Source organism: Astatotilapia calliptera, chromosome 14 (genome assembly GCF_900246225.1).
Source record: "Astatotilapia calliptera chromosome 14, fAstCal1.2, whole genome shotgun sequence".
NCBI lineage: Eukaryota > Metazoa > Chordata > Actinopteri > Cichliformes > Cichlidae > Astatotilapia > Astatotilapia calliptera.
In genome coordinates this window covers 32418124-32443961 of record NC_039315.1, presented here as the reverse complement: position 1 = coordinate 32443961, position 25838 = coordinate 32418124, and the positions used below count along the sequence as shown (strand labels likewise).

General features: G+C 41.1%; 1 protein-coding gene across 1 annotated transcript; it reads right to left on the bottom strand.

Moving 5' to 3' along the window:
* Positions 1 to 465: 465 nt before the first annotated feature.
* alp3 (alkaline phosphatase 3) lies at positions 466 to 24237 on the bottom strand. Its single transcript, XM_026192330.1, has 11 exons — positions 24168 to 24237; positions 19038 to 19154; positions 18661 to 18776; positions 14043 to 14217; positions 11600 to 11772; positions 11337 to 11477; positions 10160 to 10229; positions 8461 to 8595; positions 6902 to 7093; positions 1681 to 1797; positions 466 to 1512 (listed from the first exon to the last, which is right to left on the bottom strand). Exons 1-11 carry the CDS (start codon positions 24235 to 24237, stop codon positions 1196 to 1198), a joined length of 1623 nt encoding a protein of 540 aa, XP_026048115.1. The 3' UTR covers positions 466 to 1195.
* Between the last annotated feature and the right edge of the window lie 1601 nt (positions 24238 to 25838).

The following is a 25838-nucleotide window of genomic DNA, read 5'->3' as shown; positions in this document are numbered from 1 at the left end:
TTTTACATTAGTAATTCATTTTGTGCATAATTTTATATTATTGTTAATAATAAATTCATTAAAGCAACAAAACAACCTGAAGAGCCGGTTCGGAGCCGAAAGAGCTAAAAAGAGAATCACTACTGGCAAATTGCTACTATATGAGCATGCAGCGTTCCTAGATTTCTTAGATAGCTCCACCTGTCCACTCCACTGTCGCTCATCAAACCCAAATTCATGTTAGTTAGACAGAAGCTCACTCAACAATGAGTAACATCACGGTCCATTTTTTATTTCACAGAAAGTGCTTGCAAAGTGCAAAATAACCATTTTATTTCGAGGTTTCAGTAAATACATCTATGGATCATTTGTCACAAATATGAACTTAGGTGAAAGGAACAGTTTCATATTTTTAATAGATATACGTGTTTCCTCTTTCAGCCAAGAATTAGATGAGAGAAGCTAAAGTCAGCAGAAGATTTCATTAGCTTAGCACTAAGGCTGATAGCAAGGCTAGTTTCAGTAATGTGTTTGTTTTTGTTGTTTGTTTGTTTTGTTTTAGCCTCTACACAAATTCATCTGACTCCTTTATCAAGGATGCCATTTAGCACATTTTGCCAAAATGTAGACTTGTTTCTTTAATTATGCTGCCTGTTATGATCCGTAGCACGTTTAAAAATGTGAAATATAATGCAAAAAATATCAGCTTTGTTCACTTTGTTCTTAAAGCTTTCACTCGTGTGTATGTAAATGTGGCAGAGGGATTGTTTTTCTTTGTTTTACTGTGGAAACAAGGTCAGATAATGAAGATTTGTCATTCTGATAAAGCCAAAAATGTCAACAAATGAGATCATTGGTATGTTTAAATAATTTATATCAATAAACTCTCAGCCAACTGTCTAGGAAAGGACTGCTTTATTGGTATAGCCCAGGGATTCAACAGACTGCCAGTGCAGACGCTTGATGAGCTTACATTTCATAATAATTCTTTACAGTCACTGCGGGAGTGACAGTCCTCATGTCAGTTAATGATTTCTGTGACTTGATTCACTCTGTCCGATCACAACCCTTTGCAGGCTGCAAGATAACCCTGGTGCAAGAAACCACACTAGTGCACATCCGTGTTGAAGTGTCCTTGAGCAAATCACTGAACCCATTCGCACTGTTTTATGATGCTGACCTCTGACTGCAGATCAGATCAGCAAAGAAAATGATCTTACATGAGGACTGTGATGGCCAACAGCACGCTCAGGAAGTTACCGAGCAAAGCTGCTGAGGCACTAACTGCTCTGGCCCCGTTCTTGTTATATTCAAGGGTTATGTGAACCAAAGGTGGTGTAGTTTGCCCCTCACAGTGCCTTAGGTCAGCACCCACGCAGGCAGCGTAGCCCATGGCATGGGCAATATAGTTCTGCTCGTTGACACCCTGGAAGAGGTGGGCCATGGGTCCACGGGCCAGCACTGCCACATCCTCTCCACTGTGGGTTGTTGTATCTACGGGGACAGCTGCCTGCTGGATGTAGTCTTTAGATTCTGGAGAAGATAAGGATAGAGTACAAATGATTAGTCCTTTCAAAGAACATTAGACCCCATTTACACTTAAAACTGGTTTGATGAATGATATCAGCACCTGACTGGTGCATGGTAGTAGATCTAACATAGTGAATTCTGTGAAACAACGAAGTAATGACTGGGTCTTACTGGTGTCAACATTGCGGATGTCAGGGCGTGCGCCATTAACGATTTTGTGCCCAGGTCCATTGCCGTACATGAGCGTGGTATAAGGCAACATGTCACTTGCCCACAGTGGAGATTTACCTGGAAGACACAAACATTATTTTTGATTTATCTTTCTATTTCTTTCTGCTGTTTCTTTCTGCCTCGGAGTGCTAAACAAACAAAAACACACATCATGCGCACACAAACACAAGTGCGAGGAGGGATTGCTTGATCCCAAGGGTGCTGCGGGAGGTCTAGAGCTTGTTGACGATCTCAGCGTTTCTCTCCAGATGAGCCATTAGCCTGGCGAGTCTCCCCGCTGATGAAGAGCTCAGAGTTTCAGAGTCACATTAATCACTGCTGCACTGCTGCACCGCTGGGAGGAGGAGGAAGAGGGTAGAAAAGGAAAAGGAAAGAGGGAGCGCAAAGGTGTGAAAAGCATGACACGACCACAGATCAATCAATACAGACTCTGAAGACTGATAGTGATACAGTACAGTGATAATATACTGTTTTGACAGGACTAACTGGGATATCTTTGAACATCAGGACTTGGAAATGTTCACAGACGGTGTCCTCTGCTATATAAAACACTGCATAGACACTGTTACAGCAGTCAAACGGATCCGGGCTTATCCCAACCAAAAGCCCTGGATGACCCGGGAGGTCAGGCAGCTGCTGAAGGAGAGGAACATTGCGTTCAGGTCTGGCAACAGGGATTACTACACCACAGCCCGATCCAACCTGAAGAGAGGCATCAGAGAGGCAAAGGGGGACTATAGGAGGAGGATCGAGGACCATTTGAAGAGTAATACCAGCCGGCAGGTGTGGCAAGGCATCCAGCACCTAACCAACTATAAGATCAATCTCGGAGCTGCGGACGGTGACCTGGAGCTGGCAGAGGAGCTGAATATCTTCTTTGCCCGCTTTGAGACCAGGGTACCGGAGGTATTGGAGCCACAGCAGCAACACGCCACCCATAGCAGCACCACCCTCACCCTGGAAGAGCACGAGGTGAGGCGCATGCTGCAGGCTGTTAACCCGAGGAAGGCGGCGGGTCCTGATGGTGTGCCAGGTCGAATATTGAGGGATTGTGCAGGACAGCTGGCTGGGATCTTCACCAGGATCTTCAACAAATCCCTCGCACAGGCGACTGTCCCACTCTGCCTGAAGTCCTCCACCATAGTCCCCTTGCCTAAGAAGCCCCACATCACCGGCCTGAATGACTACAGACCGGTGGCACTCACCCCAGTGGTAATGAAATGCTTTGAGAAGCTGGTCCGCAGACACATCACAGCAGCCCTGCCCCGCAGCCTGGATCCACACCAGTTTGCCTACAGAGCAAACCGGTCCACGGAAGACGCTGTAGCCACAGCACTCCATGCTGCATTAACTCACCTGGAAGAGCATGGTAGCTATGTGCGGATGCTCTTCGTGGATTACTGCTCAGCTTTTAACACCATCCTTCCACACAAACTGGTGGCCAAGCTACAAGACCTGGGGCTTCCATACAGCACCTGCATGTGGATCAACAGCTTCCTCTCGGGCCGTAGACAGAGAGTCAGAGTTGGCCATCACACATCCTCAGCCCTGAGTCTCAGCACTGGCTCACCCCAGGGCTGTGTGCTCAGTCCACTGCTCTACTCTCTCTACACACACGACTGCACTCCTCGCCACCACAGCAACATCTTTGTGAAATTTGCAGATGACACCACAGTGGTGGGGCTCATTACCAAGGGAGACGAGTCTACGTACAGAGACGAGGTGGAGCAGCTGACGTCATGGTGTAAGGCCAATAACCTCCTCCTCAACACTTCAAAAACCAAAGAACTCATAATAGATTTCAGAAGGAAAAAGGCAGAGATCCAACCACTATTCATAAATGGGGACTGTGTAGAAAGGGTGGCAAGCTTCCGCTTCCTGGGAGTCAATATAGAGGAGAACCTTTCCTGGAGTGTGAACACCTCCGAGCTGCTGAAAAAGGCCCAACAGAGACTGTACTTCCTGAGAATTCTCAGGAGGAATAACATCACACAGAAACTGCTGGTGTCCTTCTACAGAGCCACCATTGAGAGTGTTCTAACTTACTGCATATGCATCTGGTACACTAGCTGCACAGGGGCTCAGAGGAAAGCACTCCAAGGGATCATTAACACCGCCCAAAAGATCACTGGCTGCCCTCTCCCCACACTGGAAGTTCTACACAATGCCCACTGTTTTAAAAAGGCCCAAAACATCATAAAAGACACCTCACATCCTGGCCACTCCCTGTTCGAACTGTTGCCCTCAGGCAGACGGTACAGGGCAATCAGAGCAAGGACTAATAGACTCAAACACAGCTGTTATCCAACTGCAATAACACATCTGAATACTACAAAAAAATGTCCATCACGCCACTCTTGTGTTAATCTATGCACGGTCTGAAGCATGTGTGTGGGAATGTATGTGAATGTTTTACTGTTACATCTTATTAGTATTTTAAGTATTCTATCTATTTTATTTATTGAATTTTATTGTTTTATTTATATTTTGATATTGCTAGGGATGATGCAATGATCGGGGACCATTCTTAATTTCGTTGTTCTCATGACAATGACAATAAAGTTTCTGATTCTGATTCTGATTCTGATTCTAATATGACTGGTGACAACTGGAGAGAAGGAGGAGCAGCCTCCAAGCCTGAGAAACAAAGTCCCAAACAGCGGCAGCTCCTTGAAGATGAAACATTTTTTTTTGTTAGAACAGTGAAACTCTCTGTCTACTCTTGGCAACTCTCTGGACAGTTTTCCTCTGGATAGGTTTTCCCTTTCCCAATTACAGATTGTAGTGAGAGTGGGTTTTTGCAGAGCTCATCCATCTGAATACTGCAGTCAGAGGCGTAGCTGTTTTGACTGACAGACGTCTGGCACAGGCTGCCCTAACTTATCACTGTCTGCTGGACTTCACTTTCATAAAGAGGAGTCACTGAACTCCATTCCTCAGTGTTGTGTTGCCATCAGTACCTTTTGGGATCATCTTACTACATATTGACTTATGTGAGACCGTCCAAGAAGTTTTGCTCCAGCTTGCTTTTGCTCCAGCTTGCATACTAGTTACAGTAGACACAACACCAATGTTGGGATGATTCTAGACCTCAAATTTATCACAATCTTTGTGTGCAATTTCAGTACAACAGGCTGCATATTTCATTCCTCAGTCGACCTAAATGAAAGCAGTTTGGGAAATTTGCTGGTCTGAAGCATTCAGGTGTGCGTTACCACAACGTCATGGAGGATAGACATCAGCAATGATCTTTGAGAGATCATTTCTGCTCATCAATCTGGGTTACAAAATCATTTCTAAACTATTTGAAGTCGTTGCGGTCCTGGGTCAGTGGCCCAGTGTCTTGATTTTGTATTGTTGTTTATTAGTCTGTTTTGATTTTTGGTTCATGGTTTATGAGTCCTGGTGTTTCTGTTCTGTGTTTCTTAGCTTGTGTATTCCTCTGCTTCTCATGTCACTCTGGTCCCTGTACTCTGTGTTCCCTCCGTTCTTTGTCTGAGTTGTCTTTGAGTTGAGTCTGTGGATTTCCTGTTTTATTTTGAAGGTTTATGTCTTATGTCAGTGTTCTAGTTTCGTTTCCTCTGTCTCGTTAGCTCTAATTTCTCCCGGCTGTGTTCCCACCTGTTCCTCGTTCCCTCATGTGTATTTATAGTATGTGTGTCCTCCAGTGTTCAGCGTCGCGTCGCGTCCTCAACTTGCTGTGTGGTTTTCTTTTGTGCTCCCAGTCTCTTGTCTTTAGGTTTTCCTAGTGTTTGTTATTAGCTTTGTGTTTTCAGTTTAGGTCTGTTTTTGTGAGTTTATATTTGGAGTTTCTGCCACAGTGGAATAAAGCTGCCTCTTTTAGTTCACTGTGAGTCCAGCGTTTGGGTCCTGTTCTCCTGCCTGCACACAGCACACCATGACAGAAGTCCATCTTCTACAGTGAGAAAGATTATTCACAAGTGGAAAACATTCAAGATAGTTGTCCATTTTCCCAGGAAATTCATCCTGAGTTCAGACAGCAATCCTCACAGAAATAAAAAATAAAATAAAATAAAATAAGAAGAAAGCTCAAGAACTACATCTCACCTCTTCAGACCTTAGTATTCAAAGTTGATGACAGTACAACCAGAAAAAGACTTCATAAGTATGTCTGATTGGAAGAATTACCAGCAGAAAACCTCTTTTTAATAAAAAGAAAATGGCAGCAGCTGAGCTTTGTAAAGTTGTGTCTGAACAAACTAAAGAACAAACTAAAGATCTGGAACAATCTCCTTTGGACAGGTGAGATCAAAGTGGAGATGTCTGACTAACATGCACAGCACCACATTTGGAGAAAACCAAACACAGCAGGTGGAGGGGTTATGATTTCCACATGTTTTGTTTCTGGAGCTGATACATTTTTGGAAAAAATATCTACTGAGTAGATACACAGTTTAATAGTTACCACTTGAGTGATGCACCTAAAAGGGACTCAGCTACTCTTCATCTTTATTATATACATCTGTAAAAAAAAAATTATTCTGTGGTAAGTCAAACTGTATTTTATGAAAAAAAGGACATCTTTCAGGTCTAAAACCTTAAATAAAACAGAAAAGTGAGCAAGAGGAGAGAGAGTTGAAGAGGTAAGGAGCACATAAGATCAATAGGAAAGCCCTTTAAAGGGAGATTAACTGGTGAAAGTGATTGAGAACTTAGAAGGAAAAAAGGTAGAAGAGACGGTGTCATCAGTGTTGTAGATGGTAAATGGAAGACAGAAGAGGGAGAAAGCAGGGGACTGAAATAGAAAGGCAAGCAGGAGAAAGGCTGCCAGTAATGTGTGTTTACCCTGGCTGTAATTGCAGGGAGAGACAGCAGATGAAATGTCAAGCTGCTGGTGGCAGAAGCACACTGAAGCTGTGAGGATACAGGCACTAAGAGGCATCGCGCACACACACACACACACACAACAGGCACAAATGCTGCCGCAGGTGTCTATTGTCAGAGTGGTTAAACACACCTGGAGGGGGGAATGGAGGCACAGAGTAAAGGTTTGAGGGGGAAAACAGAAAGAATTGTGGAGAAAGCTTAACTTACTGATACACTGACAATTAAAGAAAATCCTAAATTCTTTTTAAGCATTTTTTTCAGCAGGATTTTTTTTTTTTTTAGATGAATGAATTGCAGTTCTGTTAATAATTACCCAGAATGCTGTTCCCACGAAAGGGGAAGCCATTGAAGGTAAGAGGCTGAGAGTGGTCAGCCATCACTACAGTGAGAGTTTCATGCTCTTCGGTGAGTTCGAGGCCCTTAGCGATAGCACGGTCAAAAGCAACCGCCTCATGCAGGGCCATGGAGGCCCGCCCAGCATGGTGAGCCTGGTCAATACGCCCACCTGTAAACACAAGGAAGGAAGGGGTTAAACATAACGGAGAGTGATGTACTGCCTTCTGGTCTTGGTTTTAGGAGCAGAAAAATAATTGGAAAAACCAGCATAATTTTAAAAATATCTCCTACATAAAGTGGCCATAATTCCTAAACAGTTCATGTAGTACTTTTATTTAATGTATATGTGATGTATACACACAACGAAAGCATTTTTTTCAAAAAATGTATTTTCCAAAAATGCACTGGGAAACAAACAAAGTCAAAATAAAGCAATGATGATCTATGTGTGTGCCAAAAGATTGATGATCTGACCAATCTGATTGGTCAGATCTGTTTATTCCGATCCAAAATATCAGAAAAAACGAATGCCTAAATTTGTCCAGCGGTCAGTGTGAATAGCTGCATTATGAACAGGTGAATCTGAAAATTATTTTTTAAGCTCTCAATATTCACACAAATTTTACATGTGCGTTGTGCAAAGGCAGAAACCCTGGACATTAGGAGATTACAGTTTCACTGATTCCCAAGAACAGTTTGCAAAATCCACAAATCACTGGATTAAAGTCTCATCAGCATCAAACGACTTGAGCTGCACTTGCCCAGAAGACTTAAAATAAACTTTGAAAGGTTATATTTAGTCCTAATAAACATCCAAACACCTTGCAAGGAAACAGTTAACTATTATTTGAATGAGTTATACAGTCTGTATATTTTCCCCCTGGCAGCAGGTACATTTCAGAGTTGAACCTTTTCTAAAGAGAGAGTGGGTGATTTTTTTTCTGCATTAGCACATCTCCCGCTCCTGTCCTCTCCACCGGCTATATTGGAAAGTAAAGTAGACCCGGCTAATAAGTTGTGATCTCAGCGAGCTGTCAGTGATTGGGCGCACCATATGTCCACTTCTATTTATATATTTGCCTCTTATTTTTAAAGTCATTGTGAAGACACTCAGTGGCACCGTGGAGTCCCCAGGCAGCTGCCTCAGATTAAAAGAGAGATAGACAAGGAGGCCAGAGAGGCAGCCGCGTGGAACGGAAACACACCATCAGCACACACTGCGGCAAACTCATTGAGCTGTATGCAGAATCAGTGTCAACAGCAGGTACACACCGTGCTCTGAGCCAATGTTGTCACTATGGCACAAAGATCAATTTATCCCAACCAAGCTCCTATGTTGTACGCATATTAATATTTCAGCAAACAACAATTACTTAGTTATTTATATATAACTGTCACTTGGGCTGGTTGGGTATGATTATTATGCAATTTAACTGATCCTTCTATTTTTAGTCCTCTCACAGGAATTTTTTATCCAGTGTTTGTTGGATCGAGTGATGCGAATGTGTAGAAAACAGATGAAGCTGCTGTCCTCACCCTCCACTAACAGGAAGAAGCCTTTAGGGTTTTTCTGTAGGATGCGGATGGCCTTTTCTGTGGTCTCGATGATGGATGGATCCGTGCTCGGGTCCCTCTCCTCCTCGTAGCGGAGATCACCAGGTTCGAACAGAGCTGGGGAGGAGAAAGGAAAACTGCGCTATATTTATCAGTGATCAGTGGGGGTGTAGTGGCAAGGAAAGTCCTATTTTCCTCCTACTACTATTACCACTATTTTCAGCACACAGGAACTGATTAACCACACAGCAGGAGAAAACACAAAATATAGCAGCAAGCAAGCCCTCAGTCCACAAAAAGCACAATGACTGGATCCCTACACTTCCTACACACCCTCAAATACCAAAGGTTTATTGACAGCACCTGGTACTGAAAAAATATATTGGAGCATTTTCTGAAACAGAGCTAAAACCCTGCAAACATTTCAGCTGAATCAGAGTCTACCATTTTTTCTCACTGTCTAATATTTGCTGAAAAATAGTTAAAAAATGAAAGTTGTCCCAGTGTTGAGCTGTTTTTTCAGTGTCGCCTGGATGTTCTTGCTGGACTTTTTGGTAAAGTAATATTTGGATTTGAGAATCATTTTTTAAAATCCTTTTTTCAAATGGAACAAAATGAAAAAAACAAAACAAAAACAGTGTTGATTGAGAAAAGAGTAGGAAATCCAAGAGAGAAAAGCAGAGCACAGTTGGCCCAAGTTGAAACAGTCAGTCAGAGTTTTCTTAAATCCATCATGTGATTTGGACGCACTGGCGACTGTTGACTCCAGAGGGTTAATATTATGTACACTTAGTTAACTGAGTCACTAAATTATGAAGTCGGAACACAGAAAGAAAAGCTCCTAAGGTTAAGGTATTACTTTATTATAGACCTTTTAAAGACCCTAAACAAATAATTTGGATACATAAACCGCAAATAAAAACAAACGTCCAAACTCAAAAAATAAGTGACTGATAGGTTTGTAGCTTGAACCCATCCGCTGGAACGTTGAAGGCAATATAATTACACTGCAAAGCAAGACACAAGTAGGCAAAGTTCTTCATGTTACTCGTGCACGGGAGAAAACCGGACAGACACCGCTCTCTCGTCTGACCCTATTGAGGTTACATGAATATGCATAAGTTCATTAACATATGACGTCTACACACACTTGCCTGTGTGTGTGTGTGTGTGTGTGTGTGTGTGTGTGTGTGTGTGTGTGTGTGTGTGTGTGTGTGTGTGGACTGCTGATCAAAGGGTCAAACATCCTTGGTCAGGAAGAGGGTAGCCTCCCCCTCACCCTAGATAGATAACACGGTGAGGAAGTCCAGCAGTTCATCTAAACAAAGAGCACTTAGACTAAAACAGACGCAACTACGTTAATCCTACCATAAAACAATAAGACACGGTACGACCTCTCATGCTCCCAAAGTGCTGTGTAATACACACAAAGTTTGCAGACTATCAAGGATCAAAACCTCTACCAATCTACAACTAATTACAAAACTCTAAGCATATATAAGTAAATATTTCTAAGCATAAATGACAATCAACAATACAAATCTAACAGTGACACACAACCATGTTGATGCCTGACTCCACCACCGCTCCATTTAATAGAAACCACGTTTCTAGTTACATGTGAAGCAACAGGGGAATGCGCGAGGGAGCAAAGGAAGGGGAAAAAGAGAAAAAAACATACCCATGAGGTAGTCAGTGGTTTCAGGGTCCACAGCGTCAAAATCTGCTTTATTCCACACATAGTGGGCAACCTGTAACACACAGGAATACATATAACCATGGAGAGTGGAAGCAGAATACCAAAAGTGGTTGTACTTGTTATTAGTCACTGCATGACTCACCGGCAAACAGAAGGAAGCCGCTTCGTGTGCAAAGTAAAGGACACTTAACTGTTCTAACTATGAAACCTGCACCAGGTTTCTGTTCTTATATGATGCAAGTAATCACGTTTCTTATGGGAAAATAGCAGAATATTCATTTTATAATACATTCACCTCTGGTATCTTTTGGCGAATAAAGTTTAAACAAAAACTCCCTGATACCTTATAATGTTAACGGTCTCCATTACAGTCAGATGCAGACACTGATAAGATCAGTCACACAACTGGACCCTCTTTAAACATATCAGGTCAAAATAAAAATCATCCAGTCCTCAGCAGGTCTTATAATAAATACAAATTTTAATGAAAGCTTGACATATTGTACCGTTTCATTATTTATGCAACAGAAATTTAAGTCAAAAGGCCAAAAACAGTGTGTGACAAACTAAGCACACCCTCGCCAAAAATAGTAAAGTTCATGACAAAACAAGTTTGCCAGGAGAAAACCTCTTCTTTCTAAAAACAACATAGCAGCCCAGCTCAGGTTTGTAAAGCTGCATCTGTACAAACAAGACTTCTGGAACAATGTCTGTTGGTCAGATGGGACCAAAGTGGAGATTTTTCGCAGCACCGCATTTGGATAAAACCAAAAGCAGCATATCATCACCTCACACCAACTGTCAAGCATGGTGGTAGAGGGGTCATGATTTGGATTTGTGTAGCAGTGAGACCTGGGTACCTTGCAGTCATGGAGTTAATAGTGAAATCCTCTGTATACCAAAGTATTCTGCACTTGGGTTCAGTTGTTATGCAATCAATAATCACACAGTATAATATGTCATGTGTTATTGATTAACAGATGTTGTATTTATCTGCTTTTAAGATTTATATTATGTCCTGACACATAAAACTGTAAATTGAAAGAGGGTGTCCTATCTTTTTAATATGACTGTATATGTACAGGTTTTTAGGTCTTCTGATTTCACACCACATCATACTTCTTACTTCTGCCTGTTATTATGAGCAGAGGTGTTTTACCTTCCCAGTTTTTAAGTTCTGCCACTCTTTGATCAGGTCACGCCCATCCTTTCTTTCACCGTTTGAAAAGTAGTCTGTGGGGTATTCAGGGTCCTTGGTACCAGTAGGGGTCATGTACTTTCTACCGCCGCCAATGATCACCTGAAAACACATGCACACACACACACACACACACACACACACACACGCACACACACGCGAACATTTAAATCAAATTCAGCCGTTGAAAAGTTCAATATATACTGTTAAAAACAGAAGCGTACATCAATGTCTGTGTTGTTGATGAGCTGGAATGAGATATCCGTGCAGCCGTCCGTCTTAGCAGAATCAGGCATATCGGCATCACTGTACCACGTCCTGCTGGCACTGTGGGCGTAGCTGCCTGCTGGGGTGGCGTGTTGCACCCTCGTGGTTGTTACGATGCCCACAGACTTGCCTGCAACGTAAACACAGTAGCTTCCTGCTTAACACAGGTTAACAAAAAGCACTCTGCTCCATGCTCTATGAGCAGGAAGAAAAGTCATTAGTCGTTAGTCAAAAACTTTCTCAACTCTGAATGCAAAAGTTATCTTGGTGTGAAGTCTAGTAGATACAGTACTTATTGTCCTTTTAGTACTTAATTATCCTTCATCTGACAGACATTCAAAGTTTAAGATCTCAGTCTCAGTGTGATAGCTGCAAGATGAGTGATGTGACGGCAAATGATCAGACACAGATACTCATGGCTTCATGAAGTGGTGATGTGAGATTACAAATCTCTGTCATGTATCAGAGGGATCAAAGTTCTTTATGCTCACTTGGAAAAAGTGTCCTGAAACTCAAAAGTCATTAAAGACATAACAGTCTGTAATGCGCACTGTAGGCGGCAGCAAATGGTTGATTAAACAATTAGCCAATCCACAGGCAATTAATCCAAACAATTAGGACAGCTAATTGTTAGAGCAATTTTTCAAAAATGAAAGAAATATGCTTGCAGGCTGTCAAATGTGAGCACTGAGCCTCACTTTGACACTTCACCATGGGGTTTAGAGGGGAATTTTGACATAGTTTTCTAGACTTGATGAATGAATAAAATAAAACTCCAGCTAATATGTAATTTTAATTGTGCAGGGTTATTACTTAAGAGAAAAAAGCAAAGATATCAGTGAAGAAAAAGCCTCCTGTGATGCCTCAGAGTTACAGTATCTCAAGAGGTGCCGGGCTCCAGGTGAACCTTGCTGCTAGAAACTGTGTGGAAGGACACGACCGTTTCCAAAATGTTTTTTACAACATTAAATAGAAGCGTCTTCAAAAAACTGGTTCTCTGCAACATTCGCACCTGAGCATCGGTCTTTGGCATAGCGCTGGGGTCATGGCCATGACACTCTGCCTGTGTGCGTGTCATGAGATATTTATGGATGCTGATAACACTGGAACACGATAACAGTCAAGGTGCTTTCCCATGTAGTAGATTATGCTGTGGTGGAACCTGAGGCTGCGAGCTGCTGTTGCTCCCTGCTCCCCGGTGGCCCCTGTAATACCACTCTGACAGGGCACTGCAGCTCACAGCAGAGCGCTCAGCTGTAAAATCAGGTTTTGTTGAGGCTGTGTAAGACCTGGGGGATTTTCTTTTGACAGAAGCTAGAACCTAAATGTGACACGCAGGGCCATGTCAGGTATCTGCCTGCTCTTTGTACAAGAGTCACACAATCCCATTTGTTGCTTCAATCACGGCATCTTTTAAATTCTTATCCTCTGAGTGTCATCTGTGCAGCAATGAGTTGCACTTGTTCACATGAGCCTATTGCCATCTGCTGAATATCACCATTACCATTAGTCTGTTTTATAAATCATTTGCTCATTATTATACATCACGTAAGCATTATGGTGAAATTTTATGGGCTTTTTCGCTTTAATCTTGTGGCATCTTGTTTTTAAACATCAGTTAAATTCTCATTTAAAGGTATTTTCTTACATTTACAATCATCTGCCACTAAATGTCGTCTCCGCCGCTGAATTTCCCGTCAACAAAAAAGCTGCAGCAGTGTTTTCTGAAGCATGTCAATTGAATAAAAATGCTAATTTAAATGTTTTTATGCTCTGCTTTGCGGTTCTCATCACCCACATTTTGTCATTTTTATGCAAATGTTTCTGTTTCCATTTTTCCGCCTCTGGCATAAAAAATATGGCGTAACCTTTTTTTAATTTCACTTACAAAGCTCTGACTGGCTCAACAGTTTTTCCAATTCAAATAAGCTTCACGGAGCACAGCATAAAACTTTTTTCCCCCCCAATTATGTTTCAAACATTCAGAATAGCTAGCCATCTTATGTTTCTTTTTTTTCATTTGACACATTCAACTAACTGCAGTAAAGTAAGCTTTTTGGTATGATAATGATTAAAAACAAAGTAGTATAGTTCTGTCGTCTTTTGACTCTTTGACCCAGTTAGCATCCAAACTGCTGCATACACGTGACTATTGTTCCGCATGCTCTGATGAAGGCAAGAAGTCCAAAATATTAGCACGTTTGTTGACATGGTCAGAATAAATAGGTGAATTTTAAATTTGCCCATTTTTCCCTCAGGTTTTGTGCTACAATCTTTATACATTTGGGCATTAAAGGATGTACTAATACTCCACTACTACTGCTTGGAGTTTTAGTCTACAGATGAAAAAATTATTTTTAAAGATTCAGTTAATGACATTTCTTGTCTTCAGTGGCTCACCAGCATCTTTGGCCCACTTCAAGATGGACGTCACCTCGTTGCCCTTCTGAGTTCTGCATACTCCGTTGCGACCCGCCGCATTCACTCCAACGATGTTCAGGTTGGTTTTCACCCCACACAGATAGGCTGTGGCTGTGGCTGCGCTGTCTGCAACCTGGAAGTCCACACTGTAGGTCTGCACAGTACACACACATACACAAAGACACATTTACCATTTAAATATTTTCAGTATTGTCTCATCAAGCTCCCTTTACTCCTAGGGTTGTGTGGTGGTGCCAGAGTAATTGGGCATCTGGAGATATTTAAAAAATGAAAGGCTTCAAAGTAATTTTCCCTCTTCTGTAGGCACATAGAACTCTTCCTTTTGTGAGCCATGGTTTCATTGCACCCCACTGAAGTATTTGAAATTCAGTTTTCAGTGCTACTGTGCTTGAGCCATTTTTCACATCTTTATATTTATTAAAACATGTGCAAACATTTAAAATAAGGCAAGCAGCAGCACGGGCAGCACGGTGGCACGGTGGTTAGCACTGTTGCCGCACAGCAAGAAGGTCCTGAGTTCAATTCCAACATCAGGCCGGGGTCTTTCTGTGTGGAGTTTGCATGCTCTCCCCGTGTTTGCGTGGGTTCCCTCCGGGTACTCCGGCTTCCCCCCACCGTCCAAAGACATGCAGCTTGTGGGGATAGGTTAATTGGAAAATCCAAATTGCCATTGTGTGAATGTGAGTGCGAATGGTTGTCTATCCCTGTGTGTTGGCCCTGCGACAGACTGGCGACCTGTCCAGGGTGTACCCCGCCTCTTGCCCTATGACAGCTGGGATAGGCTCCAGTGCCCCCCGCGACCCTGAAAAGGATAAGCGGAAGCGAATGGATGGATGGATGGTTTTAAAAAAACTGATGAAATTGAAATTCAATTTTTAATATGACCACCTTTATTCTTCCACACAGCCTGAACTGTCTCGGGCAAGCTTATGTTCCTTTTTCTACCAATTGTCCCACTCTGCTTCTGTAATGTTGAGTTCTGGGCTCTGTGTCATGGTGTGTTTGTCTATCCAGGTATGTTTTTACTGCATTGATAATGCGTTTGGGATTGTTATCATGCTCAAAAGTAAAGCCATTACCAATCAATCTTTATTGTATGGTATTCTATGGTAAATCACAATCTGATGGTACTCTTTTGTGCAAATAATTCGATAAATTTTGACAACACTCCCAACACCACTGGTTGAAATCCAGCCCCGTAACATAAAAGAACCTCCATTGTGTTTTACACATGGCTGTAGTCGCTGTTATACCCTCTCCTAACCTTGTTAAAATACACCACCGTAGATACTGAAGATAATTTAAATTAAAAGTTTCAAATTTGGACTCCATATCTGTTACCACTGATTTTCAGTCCAGGTCTTGTACAGGGAGTGCAGAATTATTAGGCAAATGAGTATTTTGTCCACATCATCCTCTTCATGCATGTTGTCTTACTCCAAGCTGTATAGGATCAAAAGCCTACTACCAATTAAGCATATTAGGTGATGTGCATCTCTGTAATGAGAAGGGGTGTGGTCTAATGACATCAACACCCTATATCAGGTGTGCGTAATTATTAGGCAACGTCCTTTCCTTTGGCAAAATGGGTCAAAAGAAGGACTTGACAGGCTCAGAAAAGTCAAAAATAGTGAGATATCTTGCAGAGGGATGCAGCAGTCTCAAAATTGCAAAGCTTCTGAAGAGTGCTCATCGAACAATCAAGCGTTTCATTCAAAATAGTCAACAGGGTCGCAAGAAGCGTGTGGAAAAACCAAGGCGCAAAATAACTGCCCATGAACTGAGAAAAGTCAAGCGTGCAGCTGCCAAGATGCCACTTGCCACCAGTTTGGCCATATTTCAGAGCTGCAACATCACTGGAGTGCCCAAAAGCACAAGGTGTGCAATACTCAGAGACATGGCCAAGGTAAGAAAGGTTGAAAGACGACCACCACTGAACAAGACACACAAGCTGAAACATCAAGACTGGGCCAAGAAATATCTCAAGACTGGTTTTTCTAAGGTTTTAAGGACTGATGAAATGAGAGTGAGTCTTGATAGGCCAGATGGATGGGCCCGTAGCTGGATTAGTAAAGGGCAGAGAGCTCCAGTCCGACTCAGACGCCAGTAAGGTGGAGGTGGAGTACTGGTTTGGGCTGGTATCATCAAAGATGAGCTTGTGGGGCCTTTTCGGGTTGAGGATGGAGTCAAGCTCAACTCCCAGTCCTACTGCCAGTTTCTGGAAGACACCTTCTTCAAGCAGTGGTACAGGAAGAAGTCTGCATCCTTCAAGAAAAACATGATTTTCATGCAGGACAATCCTCCATCACACGCGTCCAAGTACTCCACAGCGTGGCTGGCAAGAAAGGGTATAAAAGAAGAAAAACTAATGACATGGCCACCTTGTTCACCTGATCTGAACCCCATTGAGAACCTGTGGTCCATCATCAAATGTGAGATTTACAAGGAGGGAAAACAGTACACCTCTCTGAACAGTGTCTGGGAGGCTGTGGTTGCTGCTGCACGCAATGTTGATGGTGAACAGATCAAAACACTGACAGAATCCATGGATGGCAGGCTTTTGAGTGTCCTTGCAAAGAAAGGTGGCTATATTGGTCGCTGATTTGTTTTTGTTTTGTTTTTGAATGTCAGAAATGTATATTTGTGAATGTGGAGATGTTATATTGGTTTCACTGGTAAAAATAAATAATTGAAATGGGTATATATTTGTTTTTTGTTAAGTTGCCTAATAATTATGCACAGTAATAGTCACCTGCACACACAGATATCCCCCTAAAATAGCTAAAACTAAAAACTACTTCCAAAAACATTCAGCTTTGATATTAATGAGTTTTTTGGGTTCATTGAGAACATGGTTGTTGTTCAATAATAAAATTATTCCTCAAAAATACAACTTGCCTAATAATTCTGCACTCCCTGTATAATTTGGCATAGCTTAACTATTTTTTCCCATTTCCCTTCCCCAAGAATGGTTTCTTCCACCCTTCCACTGAGAGCATTTCTGATGAGGCTTTAGTGAACAGTGATCATCTTAAATTAGAAACAAATGGTCCTTTAACAAGGATATTTTTCCAGTTACAGACAGAAAACAGCTGGCTTAGCTGTAGCTAAGACTAGCCATGGTTCATAGCTAGCTTTACAATTAACAGTTAAAATTCATACACTGTGGCTTGTTTTGCTATAGAATAGCCCTTTATTGCCATTGTATGTGTATATAAAATTACAGAAGAATATACAATTGTCTACTCTAGTTTCTTTTAAAGAAGTTTACGGTGCACTAATTTTCTATGGCACAATAGATGTTTGTCTGACAACAAAGGCTATTTTTTGTTTTTAATGTCCCTACACACTATTTTCCTATCCTTACCTTTCCTGTCACTGATTTTTGATCCATCTCCCTGAAATTAATATCCTCCATTTTTAAGAGGCAGAAAAGTCCCTTTTGTCACTCACGTGAAAGTCCACAGTTTGAGCAATACATGTGACAGCGTTTTCTGCTTAAGTTGTTTTATTTTTAATATGTTTTTAATATAAAATATTGTATTAGTTGATGTTATTATTTAGGGTAAGGCATTAAGTCTAACAAGTTACAGGCTTGTATTTCTGGTTAGAAGAGTTACAGCCACCTGCTAAAGGCTTTCCAAAACACGTGCTGTAGACACAAGTTCCAACTGAAATACATTAGTTTAATAATATATATTAGTTACTATGAGACCAGTCTGACATAAGGCCCCTCACACAGAAACTGTATGCCTACAGGGCTGATTGCATTCATATTCAGTACTGAAAATCTAAAATAGGGATGCCAGACTCATTTCCATTGTGACCAGTGAAATTCCTCTTTCTGTCAGTGTAAAAAAAAAGTTTAATTATAGAATTAATCATTGAGATATCTTAATATAAGAAAAAGAAGTGCAATTTCAACAGGACATTTCAGTTTTTCTACATAATAAAACATTGCTGCTGCAGTAAATGAAAGAAATCTGTCACCCCAACTCTTTTGGCTTAAACTGTAAGAAATCAATGAGTAAAATTACAGAAAAACTTCTGGCAGCTCATTTAATCTTCTGTAATTATAAATCAGAAACTCTTTTTTTGATATCTCACAGAAAGAAGTGAAAAAATAGGAACTTTTCTGTTCTGTCTTTTCTTAATTTTCTTCTTTTTCTTAATCTGCTACCTAATTACTTTGGGGTAGCATAAATGGCCCATGGGCGAGGTCAGTAAAGATAAAGCGTTAAAACTAATGAAAATACACTCAAAAGTCCCAAATTCCTTTCTTTATTTTTCTAAAGCTGTGCAGCTGGGCCAGAGTCTGTGTCAGGCTGATTCTGGCCCCCGGGCCTTATGTTTGAAACCACTGATCTAAAGATAGAGGATGATGCATATACTTAAATGACTTCATCACATGTCACACTTGTTTTGGGAGCACCCATAGTTGTACTGTGGCTGACGCAGCAGCTATATGGTACCATGGGTTCCTCTTTTTATATCATAATTATGTATCGATGTGTGTGTGTGTGTGTGTGTGTGTGTGTGTGTGTGTGTGTGTGTGTGTGTGTGTGTGTGTGTGTACCTTGGCCAGCCCCACATTGGGGAAGGTGTCCATGGTCATCACTGTCTCCTCCCCTGGCTGGTTCTCCAGCTGTCCCTTGAGAATACGAGCTGCTGTGAGGGTTGTGAGTCCCATACCTGAGGCCCACAGACACAAGTTCACACACTGTAGCTTTGATAAACACAAATAACTCCCTCCTGCATCTTCTTGTATTCCTTTAAAATATTTGTTTTCTATGCTGTAAATTGGTGGCTGAGCAAACAGAGCAGACAATGGATCTATGTATATAAAAAAGTAATTCAAGCACTCTTTACTTATTCTGCTTGTTTTAACTGTTCAGCCGAGTGAGGCTGTCTAATGATATTCGTGCAAAGGATTGACAGTGTTGTGTAACCTACCATCTCCAAGGAAAAACAGGATGTTCTTGGCAACGTTGGTGTTCAGCTTCCTGTCTAGTGCTGCCTGCAGTGTCTTCCTCGCCTGTGACCTCCAGAACTCTGAGTTCTCTTCCTCAACTTAAGGCAAACACAGGAGTCAGAGTGGTGTTTAAAACATCAGTTCAAACAAAAATATGCACTCAACACAAGCACCAGCTTACCTTTTATTGAAGCTTCTCTTACATATTGGAGTTCATCTGATCTTGATGCTGGTTGCTTTCAGACAAAACTATGATATAACACTTAGCATTTCCTACTGTAGCTGGAAATTCAAAGTGTTCTCACAACTGAAGTAAGTACACTAAAATAAACCAGAGATGGAGCAGACAGCAGGAAACAGAAAAAAGCTAAATTGTACATACCATAATAATTACTCAGTAATCGCTCATTACCTTTAAATTGGAGATATATGGGCACATAGAGGGGCCTTTTAAGCAGTGCACATTCATTATATTAAAAGGGTAACTGATAACTATAGATGAAGCTGCTGCTTAAAGACAGTTTATGTCTGGAGAGTAAATGTTTGGAGCCTATATTTGTTTCATTATACAGGATGGGCCATTTATATGGATACACCATAATAACATGGGAATGGTTGGTGATATTAAAGTCCTGTTTGTGGCACATTAGTATATGTGAGGGGGCAAACTCCTCAAGATGGGTGGTGACCATGGTGGCCATTTAGAAGTCGGCCATCTTGGATACAACTTTTGTTTTTTCAATAGGAAGAGGGCCATGTGACACATCAAACTTATTGGTAATGTCACAAGAAAAACAATGGTGTGCTTGGTTTCAACGTAACTTTATTCTTTCATGAGTTATTTACAAGTTTCTCTTTGTTCACAGCCATTGACATGTTGAAGAGGTTAACACGTGAGGAGCGGATCGAAATTGTGTTGATATCTGGTGAACGCAGTAACCGGGTCATTGCAGCAGATTTCAATGCAAGACACCCTACGAGACCACCCATCTCCCATGCTACAGTTAGCAAACTGCTTGCTAAGTTTCGTGAAACTGGATGCAAGAAAACTGTCACTAATGAAGAAACATCAGTGGCTGTCCTAGCTTCATTCAGCAAGAGCTCACAGCGTAGTGCTCACCGCATGTCATTGGAGAGTGGAATTAGTCGAACATCCCCTCGGCGGATATTAGCTACTCACAAATGGCACCCTTACAAACTTCAGCTACTGCAGCATCTCAACGAGGATGACCCAGATCGGCGCACAGAATTTGCAAAATGGGCAAAACAAAAATCGGAACAGGACCCTCAGTTCACGCAGAAGAGTTTGTCCAGTGATGAGGCAAACTTTTATGTGAATAGTGAAGTTAACAAACAAAAGCACCGCTATTGGTCTGACACTAACCCACATTGGATGGATCCCTCCAAGACTGTTGGAACAACAAAAGTGATGGTTTGGTGTGGTATATGGGGACAACAATAGTGGGTCCATTCTTCATCAATGGAAACCTCAAGGCCACTGGACATTTGAAATTGCTACATGATGATGTGTTTCCCTCTTTATGCACTGAAGCTGGCACGTTCCCTGAGTTTTTCCAGCAAGATGGTGCACCACCACATTATGGGTTCCAGGTCCGAGCATTCCTAGATGAACGGTTTCCTGGAAAGTGGATTGGTCGTCGTGGGCCAGTTGAATGGCCCCCAAGCTCTCCCGATCTGACCCCCTTAGACTTTTATCTTTGGGGTCATCTGAAGGCAATTGTCTACGGTGTGAAGATACGAGATGTGCAGCACCTGAAACTACGGATACTGGATGCTTGTGCTGGCATTTCCCCTGCGGTGTTGCTATCAGTGTGTGAAGAGTGGGAGAAGAGGGTTGCATTGACAATCCAACACAATGGGTAGCGCATTGAACACATTTTATAAGTAGTCAGAAACTTGTAAATAACTCATGAAAGAATAAAGTTACGTTGAAACCAAGCACGCCATTGTTTTTCTTGTGACATTACCAATAAGTTTGATGTGTCACATGGCCCTCTTCCTATTGAAAAAACAAAAGTTGTATCCAAGATGGCCGACTTCTAAATGGCCACCATGGTCACCACCCATCTTGAGGAGTTTGCCCCCTCACATATACTAATGTGCCACAAACAGGACTTTAATATCACCAACCATTCCCATGTTATTACGGTGTATCCATATAAATGGCCCACCCTGTAGTCTAAAAACACCTTTCTTAATAAGAGTTTTATTCTCTGACTCATCCGGCTATTAAGCAATAAAGCCTATTGACTGTAGGAAACTGCCAAAACACTGATGTTTCATACAACAGTGTGTGATGCAGTTAACAAAGCAGCACAATCAGGTTCAAGCTGAAACTTTCTCCTGGTTTGACTCAGTTTGTGCTCTTCCGTGGAGTGATTAATACATAATGTTGAGGTTTTCAAATGGCCTTCTTTTCATCAAACAAGAATACTTTGATGAATTTAGACCATTCTGGGCTTGTAATCTACTGATGCTAATGCTCCAGGTACTCAGCTAGATAAAAGTAGCAGAATAATTTTAATATGTACTATCATAATTACAGAATGGATTTTTAAAATGTTTAATCAGCCTTTTAATTGAGTATTACAATGTGTCTTTAGAACAGGAGTGAGGCTCTCTAAAAACGGGCTCCAAAGTACAGATGCAGTTAAAAAAACATAATAAACACATAATGATTATAGATCCACAATCTTAGTTATTTACAAATTTCTGATCAAGTTAATTTAGTTTGACCTTGAAATATGTTTTCCATCTAGCAACGTTCTAAACCTTTGAACTGTAGCATAATTACAGTTTTATCTAAGATGCTTTCCTACTGTGAGTGTTTATAGCGCAACATGTTCCTGCTGGAAATCAGTATCTCACTTCAGGTGTAACTTTAAACTTGGAGAAAACTTCCGCCTAAAATTCCACAGATCACAATCAAAGCCTTGTTCGGCGCATCCTGCAGAGATCACTGTGAGCAGTGTTAGAAAGAAACTCTTTCGAGACTTGAATGTGTGTTTACTGCAGTGTTTGTTCGCAGCAACAGCTGTCACACCTCACTTTAATGCTCTCTTATCTACTGCAGTACATCTCTGTATGCTGTTAAACAGTTATTCTGATACAGTAGTCCATTAATTCACAGTGATTGCTGATAACGGGGAGTTTTGCGGAACTCCATCTGCACTCAAAGTGCTGACTTGCAAAGTTTGGAAGCTCCTGTCAAAAAACAACCGGGGACCATGAAAGGAAGGGTGGAAGGTGAGACATCATTAAGAAGAAAAAAGGGAAAGTGAAAAGAGGGTAAAGACAGAGCCCAAAGGGAGAAGAGAAAGGGACTCAGAATTGGTGGATGATGGAGTTTTAAAGCTTTTAAATAGAGAAGAAGTTTGATTCTTAGGTTAAAAACGGAGAATCATACATCAAACTCAACATTTTCAGGTCACTCTGATGTTATCGTAAAAAGACCTGCAAATCTAATAGTTTGTGTAAAAGCTGCAGAGTGAAGGAATGGGGGGGGGGGGGGGGGGGGGAAGCCTGTGTTATGAAGAGGTGCATTTTTGCTTGTGGGTGAATTTCTGCAGCTGTAACACTGGAAGAAAAAAAATGAAGTTCTGGTCGAAGTGGCACTCAAATATCAATACTGAAAGAAAGGACAATGGGAAAACTAATACAAGGACAAGTGGTCTACTTGTTGTGTGCTACCAATAGAAGTTCTGGGTTAGGTTTTTCAAGGTTTTTGTTTAAAGGTAAAGAGCTGAAATCTGAAAGGGTTTGAACAGTGTTAAAGGTCAAAACACTGTGTACTGTTTGGTTCATCAGCATTTGAAGGCAGCAGAATGAATGTACATTTGAAACGTAAATGAAATGCAAGCTTAAGATGGAAACAGTGGAACTGGTTTTTGATTAAACGCAGGTATTGATTCACTTACAATTAAAATGAACTTCAGCTGAAACATTTAAATGAAAGCAGATGAAGTGGGCATGTCAGCTGATGTGTAAAGTCTGAACGCAGTGGAGCAGTTAATTCAGGAAATATCACTGAAGCACTGAAAGGTTTTCAGTTGAAGGTTATAGTGCTTATTGTTGATTTTGTACATGGTGAACGCAGTTGAACAGCCATTTGTAGTGTAAATGCCGAACACGATTGAAATGACATTTAAAGACTGTGTGTGTTTGGCTTGATGTGTGAGCCCTGAGGTTCGGTAAATGTAAAACAATGGAAGCATTAGATGAAGAACATGCAGAGGCTGTTATCTGTCAAGAGTTGAGGTTTTTATTCACTTTTTAAAATGTGTCTCTATGCATAGACAATGGCCAGTGGGTAGAACAGGAAGTCCTGAAGCAAATATTGATTAACCGATATACTCACTAGCTGAAGTGTTCCCACACTGGTTGCAATACAGCAAGCAGTTGCTTAAATGTAAAAGCTGAAAATCAGTCAAACTACCCTGTGACACAAAAAGACTTATGAGCTGAATGGTCAGCAAAGTGTAAGAAACTGGTAAATAAAGTGACATAGGATAAGGTTTGAGCCAGATGTGGCAAAAGTACACACATTCAGTACTTAAGTAGAAGTACAGATACTTCAGCTATTTTTATCCAAAGCTAAACATTGTGCTATATTAATGTAATAATAAAATAACATAAGTAATTTCTATTAAGTGCTCCAGTATTTATCTTTGTGTACAGGCTGTGATCAGCTGATCTGGGACACTGCTGCTCTTTGTGAATATACAAACGGATGTGAGCAGATGCATGTGAGCATGAGTTCTCCTGGCTGATTTCCATTATCTACACTGACAGTACACTGTTTATGCTGTCTTTATGCTAAACAGTATCATCATCCTAACTTCAAATTTATCTTTGCTACATTGGATGTAACCCAACTCTGGCCATCAAATCACCAATCACACACTGTTCTTTACTTTAAATCCATCACAACACAGCAAACTAACCTGTTTGTCCTGGACTAACCTGCAGAGGAGTTTCATGTCAAACACAATGTCACATGTACAGACTCAATATCTGATTTAGAAAACATCAAAGCAGAAGAAAACCCAAAACAAAACTAAAACAAGAGTGCGTTTTCCTTCTTTCCTTACCTGTAGCAATGGATGATCCAAGCACCACCAACAGAAAGAGAGCCAGGAACGACCTTCTTGTGGACGCCATGGCCACGATCGAGATGGCAGTCTGCTCCTCTAAGTCTTGAATCAACTCTTCCACTCTAATAATACCCGTTTCCAATCTAACCTGCTGTCAGTCATATTTAACAGCATGTCATAAATACATAAACACCAATCAACCTGTGGCAGCCTTATATGACCCTTTGAGTGAAAAGAAATGTGTTGTGGTTGGCATGGAGGAGAAATAAGACACAAAAAAAAACATAACAAAAATATACCTGCAGCTTAAACTACTGTAATAATGAACCTATGAATATTTGTGGTCCTTGACTAGAGGACTCATTAAGAGTAGTTTTAATGACACCATTGAATTGAGCGTATACACGGGCATTATTTATGACCCTGTGACAAAGATCAAGGAAATGCATGCGAACATACCAATCAGCAATTGAAAGTTTGTGTGTGTGTGTGTGTGTGTGTGTGTGTGTGTGTGTGTGTGTGTGTGTGTGTGTGTGTGTGTGTGTGTGTAATTTCTAACCATAAATGGACTGTATCTGAGAGATAATGCAACAGAGCAATACAGTTATGTAAGTGAGAAAGACAGAGTCCGCCGGGACTGAGCTGAAAGTCAGAAGCACTCAGCCATCTATTTTCCAATGAATACATTAGCAAGAAGGGATATAAGTATCGACAATCATGTTTTATTTGATTGCTTGTCCAAAATTTCCACATCACCCTTCTGAGAGAACAAGAGGTAACATGGCAACCGATGCAGAAAGCGTGTTTTGCATCTTATTCAACAGGTGCCATGCATCACACAGGTAATTTAATCACATAATGTTCCCTGCAAGTTCACTGATTAGTCTCACCGGTGTGAATGAGGCATTAAGCCAAGAACGCAAACCAATTTTAATCTCCTTAATAGGAATGGAAATAAAGTTTTTCTTCTTTCCTTTTTACATTTTTTCAGTAAATGAGAGCAAATGGAGGAAAAAATGTGGAAAGGGGCGTGGCATACAGTTTGTGTGACCTTGACCGATAAGAAAGAAAAAACTAATGTGATTTTTTTTTTTAAATAACATTTGAAAAAGTTTTGAAAAGTGAGTCCCAGAAATACTGGGAGCTCAGCACCAAAAGTATGAGTCAGGTATCAAAGTAGGAAAAGATGGTACACCATCAAAGCAAACAAAGTCTGTGAGGCTTCATATTTAATTAAAATATCATTACTGATGGATTCTGGTCAGAAGCCAGAAAAAGAATGAGAAATGATAGTGAAGACACACGAGACCAACAGCATGAGCACGTAAAGCCTCAAATCCGGTTATCAGGAAAAACTTTTTAGTTTTTCTATAGCTAAAATTATTTGACGATGCACAGTATGCAATAATTCCAATTTAATATTTAATGTTTATTTTTTTATTTAATATTGGCCTCTACATAACACATATTTAATGTTTTTTACATTTACAAATATTTAATGGTTGGTTATTATTAATCTCCACTTCTCTTCCACGGGATGTCTTCTATCCTGTCTTCCTCCCCTCATCTCCAACACCACAGAGATGGTGGAGGTTTCTTCCTGTCAAAAGGGAGTTTTTCCTTCCTACTGTTGCCAAACAGCTTGTTCATACTGGGTCATCTGATTGT

Coding starts and splice junctions, on each gene's coding strand:
- alp3 (XM_026192330.1), bottom strand. CDS start 24,237: ATGGCGTCCACAAGAAGGTCGTTCCTGGCTCTCTTTCTGTTGGTGGTG. Junction 14,218..18,660: donor CCAATGTGGGGCTGGCCAAG/GTACACACACAC, acceptor TGTACTGTGCAG/ACCTACAGTGTGGACTTCCA. Junction 1,513..1,680: donor CATCCGCAATGTTGACACCA/GTAAGACCCAGT, acceptor TATCTTCTCCAG/AATCTAAAGACTACATCCAG.